Source organism: Apteryx mantelli, chromosome Z, assembly GCF_036417845.1.
Source record: "Apteryx mantelli isolate bAptMan1 chromosome Z, bAptMan1.hap1, whole genome shotgun sequence".
Lineage (NCBI taxonomy): Eukaryota > Metazoa > Chordata > Aves > Apterygiformes > Apterygidae > Apteryx > Apteryx mantelli.
This window is the reverse complement of record NC_090020.1, coordinates 39008062-39030898: the sequence shown is the minus strand read 5'-3', so window position 1 is coordinate 39030898 and position 22837 is coordinate 39008062. Positions and strand designations below refer to the sequence as shown.

General features: G+C 38.9%; 2 protein-coding genes across 4 annotated transcripts; both read left to right on the top strand.

Annotated features, from left to right (window-relative positions):
• The first annotated feature begins 4904 nt into the window (after positions 1-4904).
• PHAX (phosphorylated adaptor for RNA export) lies at positions 4905-13823 on the top strand. Of its 3 annotated transcripts, none has more exons than XM_067316598.1 (5): positions 4905-5067; positions 7395-8014; positions 9608-9728; positions 11677-11760; positions 13474-13606. In XM_067316598.1, exons 1-5 carry the CDS (start codon positions 4963-4965, stop codon positions 13525-13527), a joined length of 984 nt encoding a protein of 327 aa, XP_067172699.1. In that variant the 5' UTR covers positions 4905-4962; the 3' UTR covers positions 13528-13606. The 3 variants fall into 3 exon arrangements, with proteins under 3 accessions (XP_067172699.1, XP_067172698.1, XP_067172697.1); XM_067316596.1 differs by having other exon boundaries at positions 4907-5067; positions 13493-13823; XM_067316597.1 differs by lacking the exon at positions 11677-11760 and having other exon boundaries at positions 13493-13823.
• A 1126-nt stretch (positions 13824-14949) lies between these two features.
• Positions 14950-22382, top strand: SPMIP10 (sperm microtubule inner protein 10). Its single transcript, XM_067316599.1, has 3 exons — positions 14950-16010; positions 16882-16990; positions 20610-22382. The coding sequence occupies exons 1-3, from the start codon at positions 15976-15978 to the stop codon at positions 20814-20816; spliced, it is 351 nt and encodes a 116-aa protein (XP_067172700.1). The 5' UTR covers positions 14950-15975; the 3' UTR covers positions 20817-22382.
• Positions 22383-22837: the final 455 nt, after the last annotated feature.

Here is a 22837-nt window from a genome sequence, read left to right as displayed (position 1 = left end):
TGATGGAGTCTGGCGTGAGCGGGTGGTCTCGTTGAAGGAGGGTAGAGGCGGCGGCCGCTGAGGTGGCGTAGACAGCGGCAACGGTGGATGCAGGGGACTGTTGCTAGGCAGCGGCGGGGGGGGAGCACTAGGAGGTGGTCGGCACTCCTTTCCATCCAAGTCTCTGAGGTCAGCAAGGGGCGCGGCCGCCGCCCCTCTCTGAGCCTCCTCCGGGTGCACTTCCGCGTTTGCCTCAGAGCTCGGACCAGCCTGCTCTGAGGAAACCTCCGCTTTCTGGGACGCAGCGGGTGACGGCGCTGACGATGCCCCCCCCTCGGAGTTCTCCCGCGCCCTTTGCAGTGCCTCCCTGACAGACCGGCTCATTGCCGTTAAAGTCTCTAGTACGGTGTTGCAAAGTGCGCGAACAGCTTTCCCGTCCCTCAGTTCCAGCTTTTCCAGTTTTACTGACAGCTGCTCAAACATTTTTAATAGTTGAGCCGTGAACGGCTTTGTCCCCACGGGGGTGGTAGGCGAGGCTGTGCCTGACGACTCAGGAGATGGCAATGTCAGGGGCTCCCGCCATGACCTTGGCGGGGCTGTGCTGCCCTCCCCTGGTACGGGCGGCGACGAGGGCCCTGGGCACAACTAACTGCCATAATTTATCTTTTGATTTCCACAACTACACAGTTTTGCTTACTGGTAATAGTATTAACTATAATTGATTCGCCCTTTAAGAAAAGGTTGTTCAAGTAATTTTGTCAAATGAAAAGCATCTTTGGATGATATAATCAAATTAGAGCTATAAAGCAGTCTGGCAAGGTTTGCAGGGAGAGGATTTTAATCTGAAAGTCTGTTGCTACGGTACTACATTAAGACTTTGCCTGACAGACTAGTCATGGGAGAAATTCATTTTCTGTGGGGAGATCATTATACGGGTACTCAGGAAACCTAGATTCTGTTTTTGGATCTCACACCAACGTGTTTCACAGCCTTGGGAAAATGATTTAAGCTCACTATACCGTAGCTCTACATACTCTGCAGATACTGACCTGCTTTGTAAACCACTTCAAGGAAACTGCTGCATCAGAATGAAGCATTATTACTATTGTCATATGAAAATATACATTCTGGTCTATAAAAGCAGGAAAAGAAAATTACTGTGTACTCAGTTCAACAGCTGAACATGTCATTAGTGTCATCACATGCAAGATTAAATTCTCACTTGTACACGCAAACTGGGTTTGGATACTATAAAACGTGTATCAAAAAAGGCAGCAATTCATTTAACTACAAGGGGAATATAAAAAGAATTTTGAGCAAAAGCAACTTGAATGAGAAATTAGTATGTCTGAAAAGTAATACATTTTCTTCAGCAAGATGATGAAACCTTACATCTATCCACAGAACAAGCATAGTCAAGGGAATAGCAGCACAAGCTTCCTTCCTCTCCTTTAACATTGTGCCTTTAAAACCTTGACCTCAGGAAACTGTCCTTAGGATGATACAGTAGATCAGTCTTCTTAAGTATTTTTTCATTGTCCGGTCTGCAGAGACTAACAAGAGGGTTCCAGCTGAAACTGGAATGACACCATCCATTTCTTTCACACAGGCCACCAAAAACGTGTCAGATAACAAGTTTCAATCACACCTGACCCACAGTGAACTTGTTTTGATCTAGTGACCCAGAGATATAAGGCAGCTCACGAGTTGTTTTATCTCCTGTTAACTCTTACTCCTAATACAAACCTTACTCTTAAAAGGTTAATTTAGTATCTAAGATCAAACAGGCTCCAGTTGGCCGTACCGTATGCAGCAACCGGTGAAGTGGGAACTTCAGCAGCTCCATCCCTAGGTGCCTCAGAGAGGAACATGCTTTTAAAAGAGCACCTGATTCACTTAAGAGGTTTTTGTGGCCATAACTGTCATTGCCTATCATTCACTGGCACAATAAACCCCAGAAAGAACAGAAGCCCACGTCTTTGCATTTGAAAGTGGCAAGATGCCTTGCAGAGATGATGAACTCAGGCGACCCTACTGAAACTTCAGAGAGATCACCCTCAGAAGGTCTGGTTCTGACACCTCTCAAAGGGACAATAAAAAGACACTAGAGAGGTATACTACTGCATATAGTTTTGTCACTAGAAAGACAGGTTTTCTCTCAGTGCTAAATACTGAGGCTCTGAATTTGGTACCTAGACAGAATATAGCTGATTTGGCCTGATGGACTTTGAAAGGCTGCATTTCTAATGCATTTCATAATCTTGTGCAGACTCTTATCTTTTCTAGATTATGTATATGTATGCTCAAAGGAGTATCTCACAATGACAAATTTGCAAGATGTCTTCAACCTATAAATTGAATTCTAGCAAATAAGTAGGACTGACAAATGCTTAGCACACTAGCTGAGGCATTGAACAACATGGTTTCAATTCCTAGCTCCTTCACAGATTTCCTCCATCACCATAAGTAATTAGTTTCCCCAGCCATGACTACCTTATTGGTCATGCCAGAAAGAGAGTCAAAACCCTGGCACTGCGCCTGACTTGGCTCTGTTCATCCATTTTGCTACAGGGCATCCAAACAGTTCAGACTGCCACTGTAACAAATGGTGCCAAATTTTTTCTAGGAAGGACTCTAGGCCAACTTGTCTGCATCACATTGGGCTCTAATCAGCTATGCAGTACTAGCCATGCAAGTCATACATTTTTGAATCATCCACTGTAATACAGATGTAGATAAAAATGTGGTTAGACCTGCATAAAAGCTTAACCTGTGCCTGCACTTTCTCTTCCTGGTGTGCCCAAGCCCATGTCTAAATGTCGGGATGCCTACAAAAACTACGCATGAAACAGAAGTGTGAACTCAGGCCAATGCCTGAAATACAGTATAGATACATCCTGTGCTTCTGTTACATACCTGTAAAGCAGGAACAATAGCAGGAGAGCTTGGATACAGAAACACTGTGCTTCGAGAAGCTATGTAAGTACCTAAGCCTTAATGTGTCCACTTGGGGCACAGAAGATTAAATAAAGCTCCATATCTGACTACAGTATGAATTTTTTCTGTCTGGTCTGCATGTTCATACTAAGCCTGTTATTTTAGGTCTGTATTTATTAAAGTGAATTTCAGTGAGAAGGATTCTAATGTGCAGATATGTGGTCGAAATTAGCTAAGCTCATTTGGCAGCACATTCATGCTAGTCTGACAATTTGCATCATCCTTGATTTGGACTTGTTATGCCCACTAATGAAAGCACAGCTCAGAACCTGTGAAATTTAAAACTGGTCTCTGATCATTCCTCTGCCAAACGGGTACAAGTGTTGCTCAAATTATCACTTCTACCAAAGCTTTCAAACAGACAGGAAAAGATCCATTCTAGTGATGCTCACGAAAGTCAGTAAGAGAATGTTCTCTCGTACACCAAAGTTTCCTTTCAGAAATGTGTCTGCATACCACTTTCTTACTGTAGTACATCCCATCCTGGAACACTGGTCCCTTCAATATTCAACAAAGTAGAACATTAATGAAAATGGAACCTGGCACCCAGGCAGAACTCTGCCAAAAACAAAAACCTCTGCATTTGGCTGGGGTTTAACTAAGTAGCTTGTTAGTATAAATGCTTTTCTTGGGTGCCTTCAGTTTTCAGCATGCTTTTACAGAGGACTTGTCATTGTTGAATCTGCTGCTTACAATTGTCTCTAGTTCTGCACGTAAGTATTGTGGTATACAGGTGCGATTAGTTCAGGACAGAGCCTACAATAACTCATAAATTTATATAGTAGCATTGCAACCACAAGTCAACCCATTTTTAGATCCTTATTGCAATAAAAGTGACTAACAATTTGACATTCTGAAGCAACTAACTTTAACAGCTTCTATGAGAATAAACTTTTGCCCTCAGTTTTCCTTTCTGATACAAGATCTGAGACTGCAGGGCTAACCTACCATGGTGATTTTGCTAAAAGGATTTGAATGTTACTCATGCAGTGGTTAAAGCAAACCCAAACCCTGATAAACATGATTTCCCTTGCAGGTTTTCTGGCTCCTACTGCATAGGCAAATGGAACAAACAGATGATTTAACAGTTTCCTGAAAGGTCAATCCTTTAACAGGACCAGCATTTCTACAATGCCAAATTATCAGGGTAGCAGGGAGCGAGCATAACTGTTGTTTCAGATCAGGTCACTCACAAGATATGTGAAACAGCCCAATATGATCCCATTTCTGGGTGAAAAACAGAGACAATGAACATTTAGTAAGAGCTCTGGGGTAGGGCTTTATGGAGGGATGCAAAAAACACTTCTCTTTCTAGAGTTTTCTACTTTGAGTGACACAGGACAAAAACCCCACCACCTAAATATACAATATATGTCAAAGAAAGAGCAATACCTCAAGAATCTGCTGTAGAGATCAGAATGGGCCATCTTACTGCCTTGCTAATGCAATAGCTTTTAAGATGCTGCTTCTTGCGTTGATAAAAGGCGTTCCATGCTGTGGTGCCTAGAGCAGCAGGGCCCTGCGCAGCCCCTGACCACCGAGCAAAGCCCTGCCAGATCCACGCAGGCCTGTGGTAAAGCGACCTAGCAGAATTTTTGTGTAAATTAACAAGGGATTTTTGTTTTGTAGCCGCCTTTTTGTGCCACCCCAGACATTTCCGTAACGGCGGCGCTCAGACAACATGCTACAACAGCGGCACGAAACGCTGGCGCAGCGTCGCGACACCACCGCGACATGAGGACGGAGCACCCTCAGAACAGCAAGATGGCGGCGCAGCGCGCACCTCCCCTCTTTCCCACTCCCGTCGACGCTCCCGACATGCAACGCGCTCTCCGCCATAGCTGCCGGGAGGGGTTGCCGCTGCCGGCGGCTCTCGCTATTGGTGGAGAGGGATCCGCGTGCGCGGGGCGCCCGCGTCGCGGCCACGCCCTCCTGGCTCGCCCCCGCCTCCCGGGAGTCGCCGAGCTCTGGCGTCGCGGCGGAAAGATGGCGCTGGAGGCGCGGCGGATGGAGGGCGACGTGGAGGACGGGGAGCTCTCCGGCTCGGACTCTGATATGGCTGGGGCCGGCTCTCCCGGGAACCCGCAGCAGGTGAGGGAGGCGAGGCTGCGGAGGCGGGCATGAAGCGGGTCCGTGGCTCCCGCGGCTCTGACGGCTCCCGCGGTCCTGGTCCCCCTCGCCGCCGCAGCGCCATGACCGGCGGGCGGCCGGGAGCGGCGGCTGCGCAGCCCCTAGTAGCTGGGCGCAGAAGGCGCAACCGGGAGAGCCCAGCCCCTTCCCTGCCTCTATCTTCCTTCTCCTCGCACGCTTCGTCCCTTTTTCCCCGCTTGCTGCGCTGCCGGCCCGGCCTTCCCCGCCCGCCTCTGCCGCCCCCGGCGCCGCCGCTCGGCGCTGCACGGGGAGCCTCCCTCCCTCCCCGTTTTTCCGCCCCGCCACCGGTACACACAAGCGCACGAGGTGGGCCGCAGGCCGGGCTCACGGCCCTCCCATGTGCCCGTGATGCCTTCCTTCGAGGGGCTGGGAGACGCTGGGTGGTGCTCGCTCGAGAATGAGCTGCTTGCAGGCTTTCTCTGCCGGGACAGCGGAGCTGGGGAGATGCCCGTGTCCTGCGGGAGGTGGGGCCCTGCTGGAGCCTAAACAACTGGGTTAGAAACATCTTTCCTAAAGAATAATCGCTTTCTTCGTGCCTTGGATCTGGGAACTAGCCTGTCCTTCTGATGCCTGTTCATTTGGGAAAACTGTGTGTTGGGGGGAGGGGAGCTTTTGGATTTATTAGGCTTTGGATTTGATGAGCAAAGGAGTGTGTTCTGTGTTGTGGTTGGTCATTTCAGGAAAAGGCAATAAAAACGCCTTAAAAAAGCTTTAAAAACATATGAAAACTATCAATACCATACTGCTTTCCCTTGCATTTAAAACTCCTGTATGCATCAGTTGCTGAAGAGATGCTGTTTATTTTCCAGTGTTTCTTGCAGTTTTCCTGTTAAGTTGTGTTATGAAGTTATATGAGGTATTTATGGTAGTACAAGGACAGGAAAAGACTTCAAAATATGATAAATGAGTGTATTACACTGTATATGTAAGGATTTTTATTTTCTTTAGTTACTTCTATTTATTTGTAATGTAGTTCTGAGATGTGTAGCACAAAAAGAGATTACAGATATATATTTTTTAATTTGTGGAGTTGTGAACAGTGTGCTACTATTTTGTGTTATTGAATACATTTTAACTTAGAGATTTGTATTTCATAATGTGATTAAAATAGGCCAAAGACTTCTTGTGTTCTCTGTTGCCTTCTAGTAGGAAAAAAGGAAATGGTGTCATAATGTTGGTGAAAGAACAGTAAGGTTAAATAAAGGTTTTTATTTAACCCAAGATTGAAAGAAGAGAAGACTATTTTTAAAGATCATGAAATATTATATAACTTCATGACAGGAAGTCATTAGGGGGAACACTAGAATTATTAGCAAGAAAAATGCTTACTGTAGAATGGTACAGAAGCATGACCCAAAGTTTTGTGCATTGAGAATAAGAATTCTGGGTTATGTTAACCATGGTGCTTTGACAGATGATGCAGCTTTGAGCAGGTTTTGTTTTGGTATTTTAGACTGCCAGTCAGAAAAATGGGGAATTAGCCTTTTCTGAATACTTCTATAACAATGAGACTTGTTTGTAAAGTATTTTAAAACCTTTTTCTTGTGTCCTACTTGAGAACAGGCCATGGTGAGCTTATAGCTACTTGTTGGTTAAAAAAATCAGAAAAATCACACAAACAACATATTTCACCTATGAGGTATTATTTTCTCTAGCTGACTATGCATTGTCCTGATTGAATCAGAATCACTATATGCTGTTAGCTTCCCAATGTCTGCACAGCATCCGAGGTGTCTTTTTGTTTGTTTTGTTTTTTCTTGATACACTGCAATAGTGTAAACACTATTGTGGTTACAAATCATTAGTCCAGACCCCCTTTCTGAAAGGTGAGACTCCAGAGAGAACATTCACTTCTCAAACGTTACAAAATTTTCTGCTAGGTTGCTGTGATGCTTTATTCTTTGAGTCTTAAAACTACTGTTTGTGTCTGTCACTTGTTTTATTTGGGAATTTTAGTAGCTTTTCCAATTTCTTAATAATCTTAACTTTATTTTCTTAATGTAACTTTGGTTAAGTCAGATTAGTTACTCATGATATGTATGTTTTCTGTAGCAGCCATGCTACAGTCTTTCATGTGTGAGCATACAAAATACAGAAGTTTCGTAAGATGCTTTTGTCATCTGCAGCCCTTAAGATGCTCATAGAGGACTGCCTAGTCACATTAGTCAGAATCAATAATTTTCCTGTTTAAATAATCAAATTTTTAACATGACTTGATAGGTCTTTTTTACAGGAGTAATTGGATTAATAGGCATTTACTTTTTCAGAACTCACATGATGGCAATAATTCAGTCAGACCTTTCCAGAGTATCATTTCATCCTGTGCGCCAAGTGTCCCTTATCGGACAACCAAAAGTGTGGACTCAAGTGATGAGAGCTTTTCTGAATCTGATGACGACAGCTGTCTGTGGAAACGAAAACGGCAGAAATGTTTCAACCTTCCTCCTGCTAAATCTGAGCCTTTTCAGTTCACCCAGAGCCAGCAAAAGCAAACTGTTCCAGGTGGTAAGAAGGTCAACAATATCTGGGGTGTGGTGCTTCAGGAGCAGAGTCAAGATGCAGTGGCTACTGAACTTGGGATTCTAGGAATGGATGGTAGTATTGACAGAAGCAGGCAGTCTGAGACTTACAATTATTTATTGGCTAAAAAGCTAATGAAAGAAGCTCAGCAAAAGGAGGTAGAGACTTTAGATAAAGAGTTGGATGAATACATGCATGATGACAAGAAAACATTGCCAATAGAGGAAGAAAATGGACATGGTTTTCTCAAACGAAAGCGGCCTGTAAAAGATAGATTAGGTGAAAGACAAGAAATGAATTATAAAGGAAGGTATGAGATAACAGAAGAAGATTCTGAGGAAAAAGTGGCAGATGAAATTGCTTATCGGTGAGTTTAATACAGTATTTCTTCACTTCCTTAGATATTGGAAAAAACTTTCTTACAACTAAATGTTATATGTCATACCAAACTATGAAAGGCATGAATGCCTTGCGCATATTTCCAGAATCCTGGGTTACAAATGTAGCATCACAGCTGGTATCTGTAGAAACCTCCAGTAATACTGTTTATCATCTCTGAAAACCTTTTAGGTTAGCTCTGAAACAATGAGTTTGACGAAGTCTAATTGTTTTACATGCGGAGAGTTAAAACACACTGAATTTTCTTGGAAAAGATCTGCCAGAATGGTTTGCTTACCTGAGAGCACTGGCAAGGAAAATACTGTTTTTCATGACATAGATTTAGTAGTGGCTTTTCTAGGTAAAGCTGTATTACCCCATGATGAAGAATGTGGATTTGAAGGTGGACAACCATGGACCTCTGTTGTGGTCTCCATGAAAAAGTGGATGTCACAGATCTTTGAGGTTATAGATGACTTGGGCTGTGTAGAGATTTGGAGAGCACAAATCCTGAAATTCAAAGATTCTTTACGTACATGAAACATAGGTGTCTGAAGAGACCATTTGCTGCTATTGTAACTGTGGCCTGTGCCAAGGTTAGACACAACTTTGTAGCATGGTAATGTTACTTGAAGCTCTTAGGTTCCATGGTTTTCAACAAATTTTGGTAGTTGGTGGGGGGGGTCTGTTAGTCCCCAGAGTTTGAAACCACTGAGCTATAATGCTTAAGTCTATGCATCACTAGAAGCTGTGTCAATAAAATATGAGAATTTAGAGTATTAACTCTTGCTCCGGAAAAGTGGTTTTGATTTGTGGGCTTACACTTTTTTGTCCAGTGGAAGTACAGATTTGTGCACAGTGAATTGAGGCCATAAAAGCCTCTCCCTTCATGCAGGCTGATGAAAGTTTCTGTCCCAGGACATCATTGCTAACAAAATAATGCAATTTAACTCAGTAATGCTGTGGGTCTTTTTTTGGGGGGGAGGGGAGGGAGCGGGGGAACTGTTTGTATATGATAGGTTATCATAGATTACTCAAGGGACTTGTTTCTTTTTTATTATTATGTAGGCTTGTCTGAATTGCACAAGATACGGAAGAACTGTTACACTCACTAATGCTTCCAATTAATTGTTGATTTAACTGTAAAGGGTGCTGTCCTTTTAATTAAATGCAGATAGCCTCAATTTTGCATTTACTGTAACCTAACTTCCTTGCTCACTTTATGCTCACAACAACTCCTTTGTGTAGTTAGTTCATCTTGCACAGCAGACTGTAATACTGTATTTTCAGAGGTTTGTACAGGTCTTTGCTGTTTCTCATTTGGTTTAATTTTTCACACTTCAATAGAGGGAAAACAATCACTCAATTTTTATTGAAACAAATTATAAAAATGCATTCTATATATATATTATTGTCTCTCAGAAGCTCAGGATTTTGAAAATAGATTTAAGAAGCCAGTTGAAGCATATTGAAATGCATTCTATCCCAAAGAATAAATTATTCATTATTAATGTTCCATGGTCAATTTTACTTGAGAAATTCTACTGACTGTAAATATACTTTTTCTCCCCCCTCCCAAAAGGCTTTGTGAACCAAAGAAAGATTTAATTGCCAGAGTAGTGAAAATAATTGGAAAGAGGAAGGCTATTGAACTGCTTATGGAAACAGCTGAAGTGGAACAAAATGGTGGACTGTTCATAGTGGTAAGAAAAATATGATATTGTGGGTTTAGGAGATTTCCCTATTTGCGGAATACTTATGTGATAACGTTGCATAACTTTTAAATTTGACAGGTTTTCCCAGATTTCATGCATTAATTTACTGTCACCCCTCCAGGACTCTTTTGTCTGAGCAATGAAAATCATTTAACAGTAAATGCTAATATAATCTTCCAGGAGGGTTTGAGTAAACAGTGAGATGAATGAATGTGGAAATTGCCCAAGTTTTTGGGCTAAAATCAATAGTTAATTCCAATGCTAACATTACATTGATTACTTTATCTTGCCTTGGGATTTTCTTTCACAAACTAAGAATACAGGTCTCAAGCTTGAATAAAGGCTTATAATTTTAGGATCCAGATGTAGCATCTGGCCACATTACTTCAATAAGCCAGGTGGGTGATTGACACCACTGACCTATTTACTAGGTTAATCAGCATGCCATCAGAAGTCCAAATACTATGTACTTGTAATGTCACATTTGAAAAGTAACATTCAAGAGGGAACCCGTAAGGTTTAATATTGGACTATTGGCTATAAAATTTGTCTTGTGTATTTGTAGAGCAAAAGTGAGTACTGATTTCTGTTACAAGTCATAGTAAAAATGCTATACTTACTGGTTAGGTTATCAAATTCTGCATATGTTTTTGTTTTTATTAAATAATGAGCCTCAGCGCAAGAATCAGTAAATACTTTCAGGCACTTGTATGTACATTTTTTAAGTTCTATCATCACAAAAAAAAATTTCAGCTAATGACTTCTCTTAAAAGCAAAAATAGTCTTGAAGGATTAAAGTATTTATCAGCAAGTATGTACCAAAGAGCTGAAAGAATACATCTCCTAGTGGCACAGAATATTTGGCCAGTACAGAGTACAGTAATGGGGGGGGTGTGTGGAAATCAGAGTACATTATTTGAAAGATGAATAAAGTATGCTGTTTCTCTTGGCTGGGTATTTACTAGGATGATAAAAGAATATGGTGTCTAGTATTGCAAGAATGTGCTTTAAAATTGAACTTCCCTGTTCTTAGAACTTTTGAGATGTATTTTATTTTGTTGTGTAGCACAAAAGTATCTCCTTTAATACAGTATCAGGGCATTGAAGTAACAGTTCAATTTTATATACTATTTATGTATCACAAAGGGTAATCGAATAATAGCATGATAAACACCCATAATTTACAGAGCTTTTCAAGTTGAGTCCATTCATGCTTGACTATGATGCATCATACTACTCATGTTACATTGAATACTGTTGAAGCGTGGAACTACTATGCTATGGGGAAAGGCTTTAAAGTACATACTGTATTTAATACCTCTCAAGCAGAAATGCAAAATCCTGTACACATACAGATAAGCTGTAGAATTGTTAGATGTAATATCACAAAATTAAATTTTACATAAATTTGTGAAACTGTTTTTTGCATTTTACTGGGCTTCTGTGTTAGGAATGGTCTGAATATCTACCTTAAAATTTACATTACTGCAGATAGCTGTGAGAGTAGTTAGAATTCTGTTAGCCTTTAGCTCCTTCGCTACCAAATCAGATTTAGTATGTAGTTGAACAGTTTTTAAAAAACAACCAACCAATCCCACTCACCCCACCCTTTTACAAAAAAAAAAAAAAAAAAAAAAAGCCCTATGGTGTGATTACCTACTAGGTCAGCAGTCTGGTTTAGTGTTCTAAAACAAATTTTTTGAAACCTCATATGTTCCCTGTCCAAATGTAGAAGACTTGACTCTTGGCCTTTTTATGACTAGATTAGTCAGAAACACAAACTGACCAGGCTTCTTGCTATGTAATATCTAACAAAACAGAGCTTAGATTTCTGGATTCTGTCTCAATACGAAGCATTGTTTTAGATGATATTTCTATATCAACATTTACATTTTAAGTTTGCTTTAATTAATAATTTACACTTTCCCTTATGAAGAATGGTACGAGAAGAAGAACACCAGGGGGAGTTTATTTAAATTTGCTGAAGAACACACCTAGCATCAAAGAAGAACAAATCAAGGTAAAATTGTCAGATAAATGATTGTCCAAAGTAAATTGTCTTTTTTGTTTAACTAGAAATGTTCTGATTGAATCCTTTCTATAACTTTTAGCAAGTTTAACTCTATTTCAAAGTAAGTATATTTCAAATAAACCAACTTTTCATATTAAAAAATATTAGCAAAAAATATAGTTGGCAAATTGCCATTCCTACTACACAAAGAGAATTGCTTTTATGTATTGCCAGCTGCTCTGACTGCTCCCCCCCCCCCAAAAAAAAAAAACAACAAAAAACCACAACTGTCCAGGGATGCTGAAACTGTAGAGTCTGAAGGAGATCTTATATTCTCCTTGATTTGTATATGCCTTATAGTAACTATCTGCTATTGTATTTTCTCCTCTGGAGCTTTGCCTCATTGTACATGGACTGGATGGTGTCCTTCCAAAACAAGATTTTTGTCCTATATTCATTGTAGCAGCTATAGCATTAGGCTGTACTTCCTCTTAAGCCAGATTCTGGTCTGAACCGATACTTATTTGCTCACTGGCCAAATCTGTGATGTTCACCACTTCAGTCTGGTGAGCTTATAAATATTACAGCCTTTCTTTTTAGAGTATGAAGTAATCTGAGATGATATTTTCTTCATTCTATTGAGATAACTTTTGTTTTTTCATGGTATTTGCCACTTCATAGATCATTCTTCAAAGAATGACTCTCATTTACTTCACTTGTATTTGGGTATTTCTCACTCTGTAGATCATCCCAGCATCTCATTTTGCATTTGAGAGAGGAATCGACATAAATGATGAGTGCCTGTAGTATATTTAAAAGAACTTTCTTGGCTTACAGAGGTTGCACAAAGTTCTGAGTTTGATCAGTCTTTGCCCCATCTTAAAAAACAAAAACAAAAACAAAACTACTCTTCCACTTTTCCCTCTTGCCCTTGTATTTGAGTGCCTCATTCTTCTCTTGCTGATTTGGGAAAGTGTTTTTAATGAGGCAACAGTTTTCACTGTTTACATCATTTGGTGTACAGAATGAAACAGGAGTCCTATGGAAGAAGTACATACACTCCTGTCATTATAGAGGTTGTCATGTGCACAACTCTCTCCCAGATTTATATGTCCTTAATGTTTGACTTTGCAGCTTTTGGTGGGGGGAAAAAAGGCATTAATATTTTCCATATGCAGTTTTTTAATAAACTAAGCCAGAAAAAAATCAAGTAGCAACACTTAACTCTGCTGCATGATCTTCTGTCCCTTAAAATGTAGAGGAAACTTGTAACAGTTGTATTTTACAGTAGAGAAAATGAGGTTCACATGTTTGAGAGTAAAGATTATGAGACTTGGACTCAAATTTCAGTTCTGGAGGAAAGTTTGTACAAGGTGTCATAGAACCTTTTGGCCCTGTTTTCTGTACACCCTATCTCTAAGAAAATTCTTTTGCAACTCGGAATAAAAATATATTTCTTGAAAATGAAAACTTAATTACATGATAGTTTGCAATCACTGAGAAATTATGTAGCTGTAGAACAATTCATGGGACATTTTTCTTAAATGCAGTCCATAATCATACTTCTGCTTTAAATAATATATATCTTAGTTAAGTATTGTTAAACATTAAATAATATTAAATATTGGCAGTACTTGTAATAAAAAAGTGGCTAAATATCTAGAGATTTTTTTCATTTATTTACATTTTATTTAGCAAACACTACTAAACTGAATATGCCAGGTTTTTTTCTTTCTTCAAGGAAATCTTCTATCTGGAAAACCAAAGGGAGTATGAAAACAAAAAGGCTGCTAAGAAGAGGAGAATACAAGTTCTAGGAAAGAAGATGAAAAAAGCCATTAAAGGGCTTAACCTGCAAGAATATGATGATGCATCTCGAGAGACTTTTGCTAGTGACACAAACGAGGCTCTGGCTTCTTTGGATGATTTACAGGAAGGACATCATGAAGCAAAGATGGAACCAGAAGATGTTATTGAGATTGATAATGCTCACGATTTGGAGATCTTTTAGCTCTCAGTGTACTTGATGATAAAGTCTCTCTAAAATATATTAAATCAACCTTTTATTATAATTCCATGACTTCTTGTTTTCATAAGTTGCAGAAATATGGGAAATACTTGATGCTAAAGAAAATGACATAATTCTTCAGTAAGTTTAACAGTGTGAAGGATGTTATTTGTCCTATTTTGTTTGCTGTGTCCTCAAAAGTTGTTAAGGTTTTCTAGATAACAGCTCTACTTCACCATGTTTATTCCTTAGGAACTTTTTAGCCACGTTACATTTAGGAATTAAGGAATTAAGTCTGTATTCTAACCAAATACATCATATTTAATCTGTTGAAGCTAACAAAGTCATAAAAAGTAATAATCAAGTGGGGATTGCTTCTAATTACAGTTGAGCAGAAACTTAACTATATTAAGTCTTGACATAAAAGCTCCTGTGTTCTTGGTGTGGCAGTGTGTTGACAAGAATAGCAGTGTTTGTAATATTAAGACCTGCAAAAGCAGATTGGTTTCTGAAACAAACTAAATTTTAATAGTGAATGACCTTTGAATAACAACCCTGCAAGTAAGCTCTATTGAGCAATATATGTTGTAAACCACTACTGCAGGTTTTACTCCTTCATATTATAAGTTGTTTGAGCTTCCTACCTGCTGTGTCTAAGCTTTTTCCATAATTAACACACACAACTTGAACAGATCTTTGTTCTGAATCAATCATAATGGAACTCTTTCTGAGACGTTAGACCATACTAATTTGCATTCCCCTCAAGCGTACATTTGCTCAAGACCCTATATGCAGGTATAAATCCTTTACCTTGCAATTCCTGTTTCCATGCTTCTTTCTCATGTATGCGGTAGAAGTAAGTAGTATAAACTCACAGAAATTCTAAAGTTTTTAACTTTGCTGAATCTTATGAAAACAACAGTATGCAAGAGGGAAATAATTTTTACTTGATGCGGAAGACTGTTGTGTAGTTTGTAAGTTTTGAAGATTAACTGTTTTATGTTGCACATTGTTTTGAGACCATAACAGAAGAATATGTGAGACATTGATAATATGTATGATGTCTAAAATACTTTGTCCCTAATAAGTTTTCTGTGAATTATATGTGCTTTATTTTCCAATATAAAATATTTCTGAAATATTAATGAATGAATTCACTTTCAAACCTGACAACAAACTTCTGCACATAAATTTTGCACCTGGGAGTCCTTCAGTTTCAGAAGAGAAGCGTGTCACTAGAAACTTTTAATATAGTTACAGTATTGAACTGTACTCAACAGCTGGTATTTACTAAAAAATTTGGAGAAAGTTCTTAAACTTAGAGCATATTCCATTATGTGCTTTACTAAATTCAGTTTACTTGAGAATTTTGACCTTTCTGTTGATCTGACCTTTTGATCTTTCTGTTGATGTGTCTGAATTATTCTATTAAGAAGTTGTTCATCAGCTGTGAAGCATTACATTTGCTGGTAGCGTTTCCTGCCACTGATGTAGCAAAAGGTTTTGATTTGATTATCTTTTTTTGCAAAGCTATGACGATCAGCATACTGAACTGGTTCTCCTGTAAAAAGGAGACAGTTTTTGCACCCTTCAGTTAGTTTGGGACTGCAGCATTTGATACTGGTTTGGGGAACTCCTTGGGAATCCCTTAGAATTTTTCTAGACATTGTCAGCAAATTTTCATGGTGTTTTAATTACCTTTTTTATTGTCATGTAATTTGCTGCTAATGAGGACTATGTTTTTGTAATTATTGGGTATTTTAGTGTTGATTTCCCAGATAAGGTTGCTAGAACAGTGTATAAAGTCCTTCTCTAACTAAAGGAGGATGATACTGAGTGACCATCTTAAGTATTTTCTCTCCTTTTTTTTTTTTGGCTTTCAACATAGTCCTTTCAAAAGGAAGCATTTTCAAAATTGAACGAGCAGAATTCATTCCCCTTCCACAAGTTTTTTTTTTTTCTCTCTCATTATCAAAGACTACATTAAGCAGCAACCATTTTTGTGCAGTGCTACAGCCAAGCTTTGCGTTTACTGGTGGAGTTGCAGGGCTGAGGCTCCCTTCTGCGCAGCCTGGCACAGGCTTTGGCCCTGGTCTTTGGGCCGTGCATTGCCGCACTGGAATGTGTCAGCCCAGCGGCGCCTGCATCACAAAGCTGCGTGCAGGGCAGTCCTGAAGCTGGAGCCTGGAGCCCTGGAGCCTAGTGCTGCAGCCCCCATGGCTTCCAAAGGGACGGATGCAGATACGCAAAGGTAAGAAAGAAAACTTGGCTTCCCGTGTTCCTGTATTGCTATAGATCTGATTCTGTTGTCTGCACCTGCCCAAACGTGCTGGAAGGTGTTGGTAGGGACACACTGGCGATCATCATCTTCATCCAACAACTTTCCTTTCTTCCTTCTTTGTTTTCTTCCCCAAACTAGCCAGGAATAAGAAGCAGGAAGTAAGGATAGAGATTTTACTCTTTCAACTCCCATGTAGGTTTGACCTGCTAAGTCTCTCCCAAGCTGGTACTGGCAGAGATAGCAACCCTGTAGTGATAGTCATCTCTGGCTTTTGACCAAACGGGATTGTGTGGGCTGTGCTCTGGCTGGGAACCAGTACTCCTGGCTGTTGGATTTTAGTAGTTGATGTTTTACAGACCAAATGTAAACAAAATATTCTTTTATTCCTAAGAATTTTCTCTGGTGAGCAGACATGACTGAAGCATCAAAATTATTACAAATGCAGACTCTATACTGCCATGACAAATATTGCTTTCCATCTCTTAAGCTATAAGAGTGCGCAAAGCCAGCTGTACTGTGCCTGAAGCAGATAGTGAAAATGACAGAAGTGTGCTTTAATTTGGAAACACAAGGCTTGTTTGTGTGCAATCTTGTTTTTCTTCCTTATGTCCTAAATTCAAATAAGGAAACAATGCTTTTTGGTATCATGGGGAAATTGAATGGTATTTTATTTATATGATTCAGTTTTGCAATGGATCATGAAAGGATTGTTGCTTTAAATATAATTAAAATATTAAAGATTCTCCTTCCCCTTCCACGTACATTTGAATCTCATACTGTAACTAGTTTTCCTCTCAAACTTTATCAGATGATCTCATTAAAATGTTTCTGTGTCCTCCAGGCTTGTTAACTGCCATTTGCCAAAATTCTCAAGCAAGCACAAAATGATCCCAGAGCTTTATGTGATGCCTTGGAAACAAGATATGAAGAACAGGAAGTTCATTTTAAAGGTAGTGAGACCAGAAAGTGTTTTCCTGCCGTATGCTGCTTCATAGATATCTCAGCCTTCAAGGGGTTGAGTATCTGCAGCAACTCATATGGAGTTCAGTTCCAGAAATTATGCCAGACAGCAGTGTTCTGCTATTCTCTCTGTACCATCTTGATGCTATTGACAGGACACTCTGTCCTGAAGTTTATACCATCTAAAACACATCTAAATCTTATATTTTGTTTCTCTTAATTTTGACTGCATAATTAAAAAAAAATCCAAACTAAAACACTTGCCAGCATCTCTTAAATTACTTTCCTCTCTCTGTTATGTCACTTTGCAAAACATTAGTGTTTACTTAATCCTATCTTTCTGTGGGTTTCTTTGTTGACCCATTCAGGAAAGTGTTAACAAATTAGTTGCTTAGAGAACAAGTGGGTAGGGTACAATTTGAACTGGGTTCTGGAAAGAAGGGAGATAGTGGAACAGTTGGAAACGATGCAACTTTTTTTTCTGCTTTTGAGAAAAATAGTCCAATGTTTTAGAAATGCTGAGTATTCAGAAAGTTTTAGGGAATATCTTGCAGTAAAGGTGAAAGGAGGTAAATAAAAACCGAGCAGAAGCATTAGGTGTTCAAACAATATTGTGAAGATGTGAATTATCTCAGTTATGGATAAAGGAGTCTTAAATGGTAGTGCCAGAGTTATAGAGCATCAAGGTAAATGTGAAATCTGACATGGGAAAATAGGTGGAGGAGACGAAGATGTTTTTTAGTGTATATCTGTTCAAAATGTTCTGCTTGATTTCTTACCAAGAAAGCCAAGCAGCTGCAAGATTAGGGTAAACTAACTTCTGTGATAGGCTAGAGAGAGTGCACTTATTAATACTTCTGGTTTCTTAATGACAAGGAAGTAGCCTGAGTGGTAAAAGAGGGCCAAAATTAAGCTGTTAGAAGATTCTTTGTAGCCCACAATTAGAGGTAGAAAAATAATAGAGAAAAAAGATTTGGGAATATCTATCAAGGCACTCCAGGAATGTGGGAATCAATACAATATCAAGTCTGATACTTAGATCAAGGAAAGTGGACAGGATAGAAGCCAAAATTAGCAGAACTACTTTGAGTTTTGTTAAATTAAAAGGTTTCTGTGACATTGGCCAAAAAAATAACAACAGGAAAATACTCATTTGAGAAATCAGAGTCGCTGAGGCATGAAAAAAACAGCAAAAAAAAAAAACTATTTCAGACATTTTGAATAGTATGTATAGTGGTAATGTTTAGCAAATTAACAATCAATGAATTATTATTTATGGAGCTGGAGGACCCTTGAAACCTCTGAGGAAAAAGTGATAATAATCTTTCATGCTTTCTTTTCCCTGATTCAGATTGCAGGTTTTTCAGGACAGAAGGACATCTGCAAAAATTGCCAGCTCCTTCCCCCCCAATTTAATTGAAAATAAAACAGTAATAATTCAAGTTTTTAGAGGATTATGTTTACATATATATAATATATGTGTACACACGCACACTCTGAGATTACTTTTGTTGTACAAAAACACTCCTAGCAGAATTTACTGAACAGTTGTGAAAGCAGTAATCTCTGGCAGAGGAGTGAAAGCTGAAATTGTTAACTTCATGCCCCGTTTCAGTAAATTCCTCTAGGCCTTATTGGACTGTGACTCATTTGTTATGAGAAACAGCTAGATACAGAAATGTCCAACTTCCCAAAAGAGAGACAGATAGTTGGTCACATATGCAGAGATGCTCATATACAGATAGATTTGTTGAGGACTGGATAGCGTCAGGAAGATCTAAAGAGGGAGAGGAAGGGAAAAACAGCAATGGTAAGATATAAAGATGATGGAGAAGGTAAAGGAAAAGAAGACTGTTAATTATGCCACTTGCTGTTATGGAGGAATTGAATTCCTTGTACTTTGTCATTAAAAAAAGAGGCATGGAGGGGTCGACTGGGCAACTGAGAAAATAACACCTTCTTCAGAAGATAGTTTGTTTCAATCTATCATAATACTTGGCTGTGACAGCCCTCATTACTTATCCCCTTAACTTCTGATGTCCTTCATGCAGCTCTTGCTCTGACATGGAAAAAAATTTGCTTTTTCTTTCACTCTTTCCATGTCTGGAAAAGTTTGCCAGAGGCACTCCTTTAAAGCTCAAGATCTCTTGATGCAAGGAGAATTGTATTCGTGGCTCCAGCAAATAAGGGCTTATTAGGTACCCTTCTCTTACTCCTAATTCTTATTTGTCAGCAACAGTTCAAAGATACAGATCTGTATCTGAACTACTCTGGTCCTTCAGTGATTCTGAAAATATCCAGTCTTGGAACTTTTACATCATAGTTCAGTTAAGGAATTCAGCAAGCTGGCGGAGAGAGGCAGTGCTTGCAATTTTCTAGGGCTACCTCTTTGATTCAGTAGGCAGCTGGCGAGCATGTTGCACACAGTGGGAACCATTGTAGGAACTATGGCCTCTTGATAATTTGGATTTACTGCGTTCTGTCTCATCCATGCCCTGCCAGCCTTGGGAAATACTTGCAGAACAATGTTTCCCAGTTTGCAGAAAGGACATATTTAAAGCTTTCTCACCTCCTTATCTGCAGTGCTGGCAGATGACACTTTTTCAAAGATGTGGAAGGAGGAAGGAAGACTCAGCTATGATTGGTTTAGTATGTCCTAGCCAAAAATACTTCCAGAAAAAGAAACATCTAGACCTAAATACTGATGACCAATGAAAATGAGAAAAACATATCTGAAGTCATATAAGGGGACACTAAACAAGTAGTTATTCAAGACACTTCTTTTGACGTCAGAGTTGGTCATTTTTGATTTCAGCCTAGAGATTTTTTTTTTAAGGTGCAAAATTAAGGCAAAGCAACAACAGTTTTCTATCATTAAATAAAAAGGAAAAAAATGTTTCTTACCTTGAAAACTTTAGAATGCTTATTTGTATTTGGATATATCAGCGTTCTTGTTTAAAACATACTTATGTTTGTTCTCATTCAGTAGAGGATTCTTTGCAAAGAAATATACACTATGCAAATCCATATTTTGATTCATTTTCTTTACCCGAGGCCAAAATTCTGTCAGTATTTTTATAAGTATGTGATTTCAGTTGCTACTCCCACCAGTAAAGCGGTCCCAGCATTGTGTAGTACATGGAGACATAATAACTACTACAATTAACCTAGATATGCAAAGCACAGAAGTAAAATTTGTTTGTTTAATTTAAATAGACTCAGATTGTCTGACTACATACATATTTATGAACATGTTAGGTTTGCATACTTCAAAAGGTGTACAGGTCAGCTGATGCTGAATTCCCATTTCTCTAAAGGAACTAACAGATTGTGTGTGCAATTGCAGGGTGTATACTCTTTACATTAAGTGCTGAATATACCTTTGCTTGCATATGTGTTAATGGAGGATCCTTTGAAAGGTATTGTCAAAGTTTTCTTTCCAGAAGTTGGTCTTTTTTTGTAATTTGCCTCTTAAATTTGCATTTGTTCTATGATTTTTTTCAAGCAATAGCACAAGTTTTTACAGTTATTATTTTATCCTTATTGTTTCATTACCACTAGATGAGTTTTCCATTGACAGCCTTTAACCACTGGAATCTCTTTATTCAGAATGCAGAACTTGCTGGAATATATGCTGGAGCTCCAGAAGACAGTCTGTTTTTGGAGCACCGGGAAAGACTTTGCCATGGAGAAGAAAGAAAAAGCCTCCAAGAAAAAATGCCTCAGGAGATGTTAGTTGCTGATATCCCCATACATTCTCATTTATCCAGATACCAGTCATCTGTGATTGCTCTTGCATGCAGGAGAAAACTCTGACCTGCTTTTTCCTCTTACGCTTATAGTCAGGTTTGAACTGTAGACACTGTAAGGTTTAAATTGCATACAAGACTGAATCAAACCGCTCTGTGGACTCTCTTGTTTTTTTCTTTTTAGAGAGTAGTCAAAAATTTGCCTTAAAATTTGACCAGCTGCTATTGATAAAGGATATGAGAACCTAAAATATTTTGAACTCAAGGTTGTGGTTGGAAAGCAGAAAGTACATGTAGATAGGTATGTTTGTGAAGTAGGTGTAAAGTTTGGGATCCTTCTCAGCTCTCTACCAGTTTCCAAGAAATTGGTGGCAGCGCAATCCCTTATTGTCTCCTGTCTCCTTTTAAAGTCCTCTTTTTTTTTTCCCCCTCCTTGTCCTTCTGGAGATGTTTTTCTGAGCTACCTTACCTCATTTTCTTGTTTAAGCAGTACTTCCATTTCTCTAACTCAAACATAAATAACACATTTTTGAAAGATAGGTAGCAAATGTACAATTCTGCAGCACCAGTTTCTGGAAACTGTCCAACCCATACTGCTTTAGCTGTTGTGTTTGTCTCTAACACCTCTGTAGTGGGACTAAATTGTTCCCAAGTGTACTGTAGCGAAGTAAGATTTTCACTGTTGGCGGAAGGAAGAATTTCTGGTCTGCAGTCACCGACATCCTGTAAAAGGAAAGGAGACAAATGTGGGAAGATTCTCAAGGGCTACCAGGAAAAATATGAAGAAATGAAGAATCAGCTGAAGTAATCTGGGCGTAAAATAATATAAACTCCACAAATAACAGCAGCTAGTTGCAGGTGCCATGCAAATACCTTCACTGTAGAACTATTCAGTCCAAAACTGGTAAATTTAAGGGATGTAAATCAATTTTGCATTGCAATTCTCTCCACAATTCCTCACTTGTGGAAATGCCTCAGTTCCAAACTGGAGGGTGGAAAGTTGCACGTCTAAAGAAAGGAAAAAATCTTTAATGTTTGTAAGGTATTGAGTTTTTTATAAGTATTCTGGGATATTTGAAAAAAAAATCAAAAAACACTTTCTGGATACCAGGTTTTATTTCTTTCACACCTACCTTCTGCGAGACAATTAAGTTTGTCTATTGTAGTATGTTTATCTAGATACTTTATTATCATAATGTTTTAAAATATAATATACTAAAAGCTTTAGTTTAGTATTCTCCTCAAAAGTTATTTTATTCCAAGTTATTCTATCTTTGTATTCTGGTTTGTAGCAGATTTTCTCTGTTAAATTAAACAGACAGAAGCTGGCTTCAAAGCTGTAAGTACTTATTAATAGAAATACAAAATTGCCATGGAAACAAATGAGCAGAAGGGCTCTGAAGACATTCTCTTCATAATTGCTATTTGTTTAGTGTTGTGTGCCTAGAAATACTAACACCTCAAGCAGCATTTTTTCCTTAAATGGTCTCAAAATCTAAAATAGTTGCATTTATATTTCTTTAGAAAAATGTGTAGTATATATTTTGCATCTTGTAGTTTTTCCCTGCAGAACTCCTGTCATGGTGGATAAAAATCTATGGTTGATACAATTTTTTCTTTATACAAAGGCAATAAAAATGAGCTAATGTATCACTGCTGTTACTGCTAGGTGATTTGTTTTCCCCGCTCTGCAAACATGTCAGTTATATATCTTGTCCTGTTTTTATTTGATTTGGACTGTCATGCTATTCCTCTGAGCTTATTTTCTGCTAACTGCTTAATTTCTTACATTATCCAGATTTTCTCCAATGAAAGGCATTCAAGATTAGTTTCTGTGTGAGAACATCTGCAGTACCTCTCACAAGCTCTCTGATGCTTCAGTAAAGCCATTCATTATTTTTAACAAAACCTTCAGAGGTAAAATTGAACCTTTTGTGTGATCAAGTTGTCGTTTTGCAATGCGTTATTGATTGTATGGCGCTCTATTGTTGCAGTTTCAGTTCATATGCTTACTTGTAGAGAAATCGGAATATGTACAGATGGAAGAGGAGTAAGCAGTCCCACCTTTTTTTTGTTTTTAAGGTTTAA

What these genes read in the sequence shown, in the direction of transcription:
- SPMIP10 (XM_067316599.1), top strand. Translation starts at nt 15,976, where the DNA reads ATGGCTTCCAAAGGGACGGATGCAGATACGCAAAG. An exon ending in ACGGATGCAGATACGCAAAG is followed by an intron (nt 16,011 to 16,881) that starts GTAAGAAAGAAA and finishes TGTGTCCTCCAG; the next exon opens with GCTTGTTAACTGCCATTTGC. An exon ending in ACAGGAAGTTCATTTTAAAG is followed by an intron (nt 16,991 to 20,609) that starts GTAGTGAGACCA and finishes CTCTTTATTCAG; the next exon opens with AATGCAGAACTTGCTGGAAT.
- PHAX (XM_067316596.1), top strand. Translation starts at nt 4,963, where the DNA reads ATGGCGCTGGAGGCGCGGCGGATGGAGGGCGACGTGGAGGACGGGGAG. An exon ending in ATGGTGGACTGTTCATAGTG is followed by an intron (nt 9,729 to 11,676) that starts GTAAGAAAAATA and finishes TCCCTTATGAAG; the next exon opens with AATGGTACGAGAAGAAGAAC. An exon ending in TCAAAGAAGAACAAATCAAG is followed by an intron (nt 11,761 to 13,492) that starts GTAAAATTGTCA and finishes TCTTTCTTCAAG; the next exon opens with GAAATCTTCTATCTGGAAAA.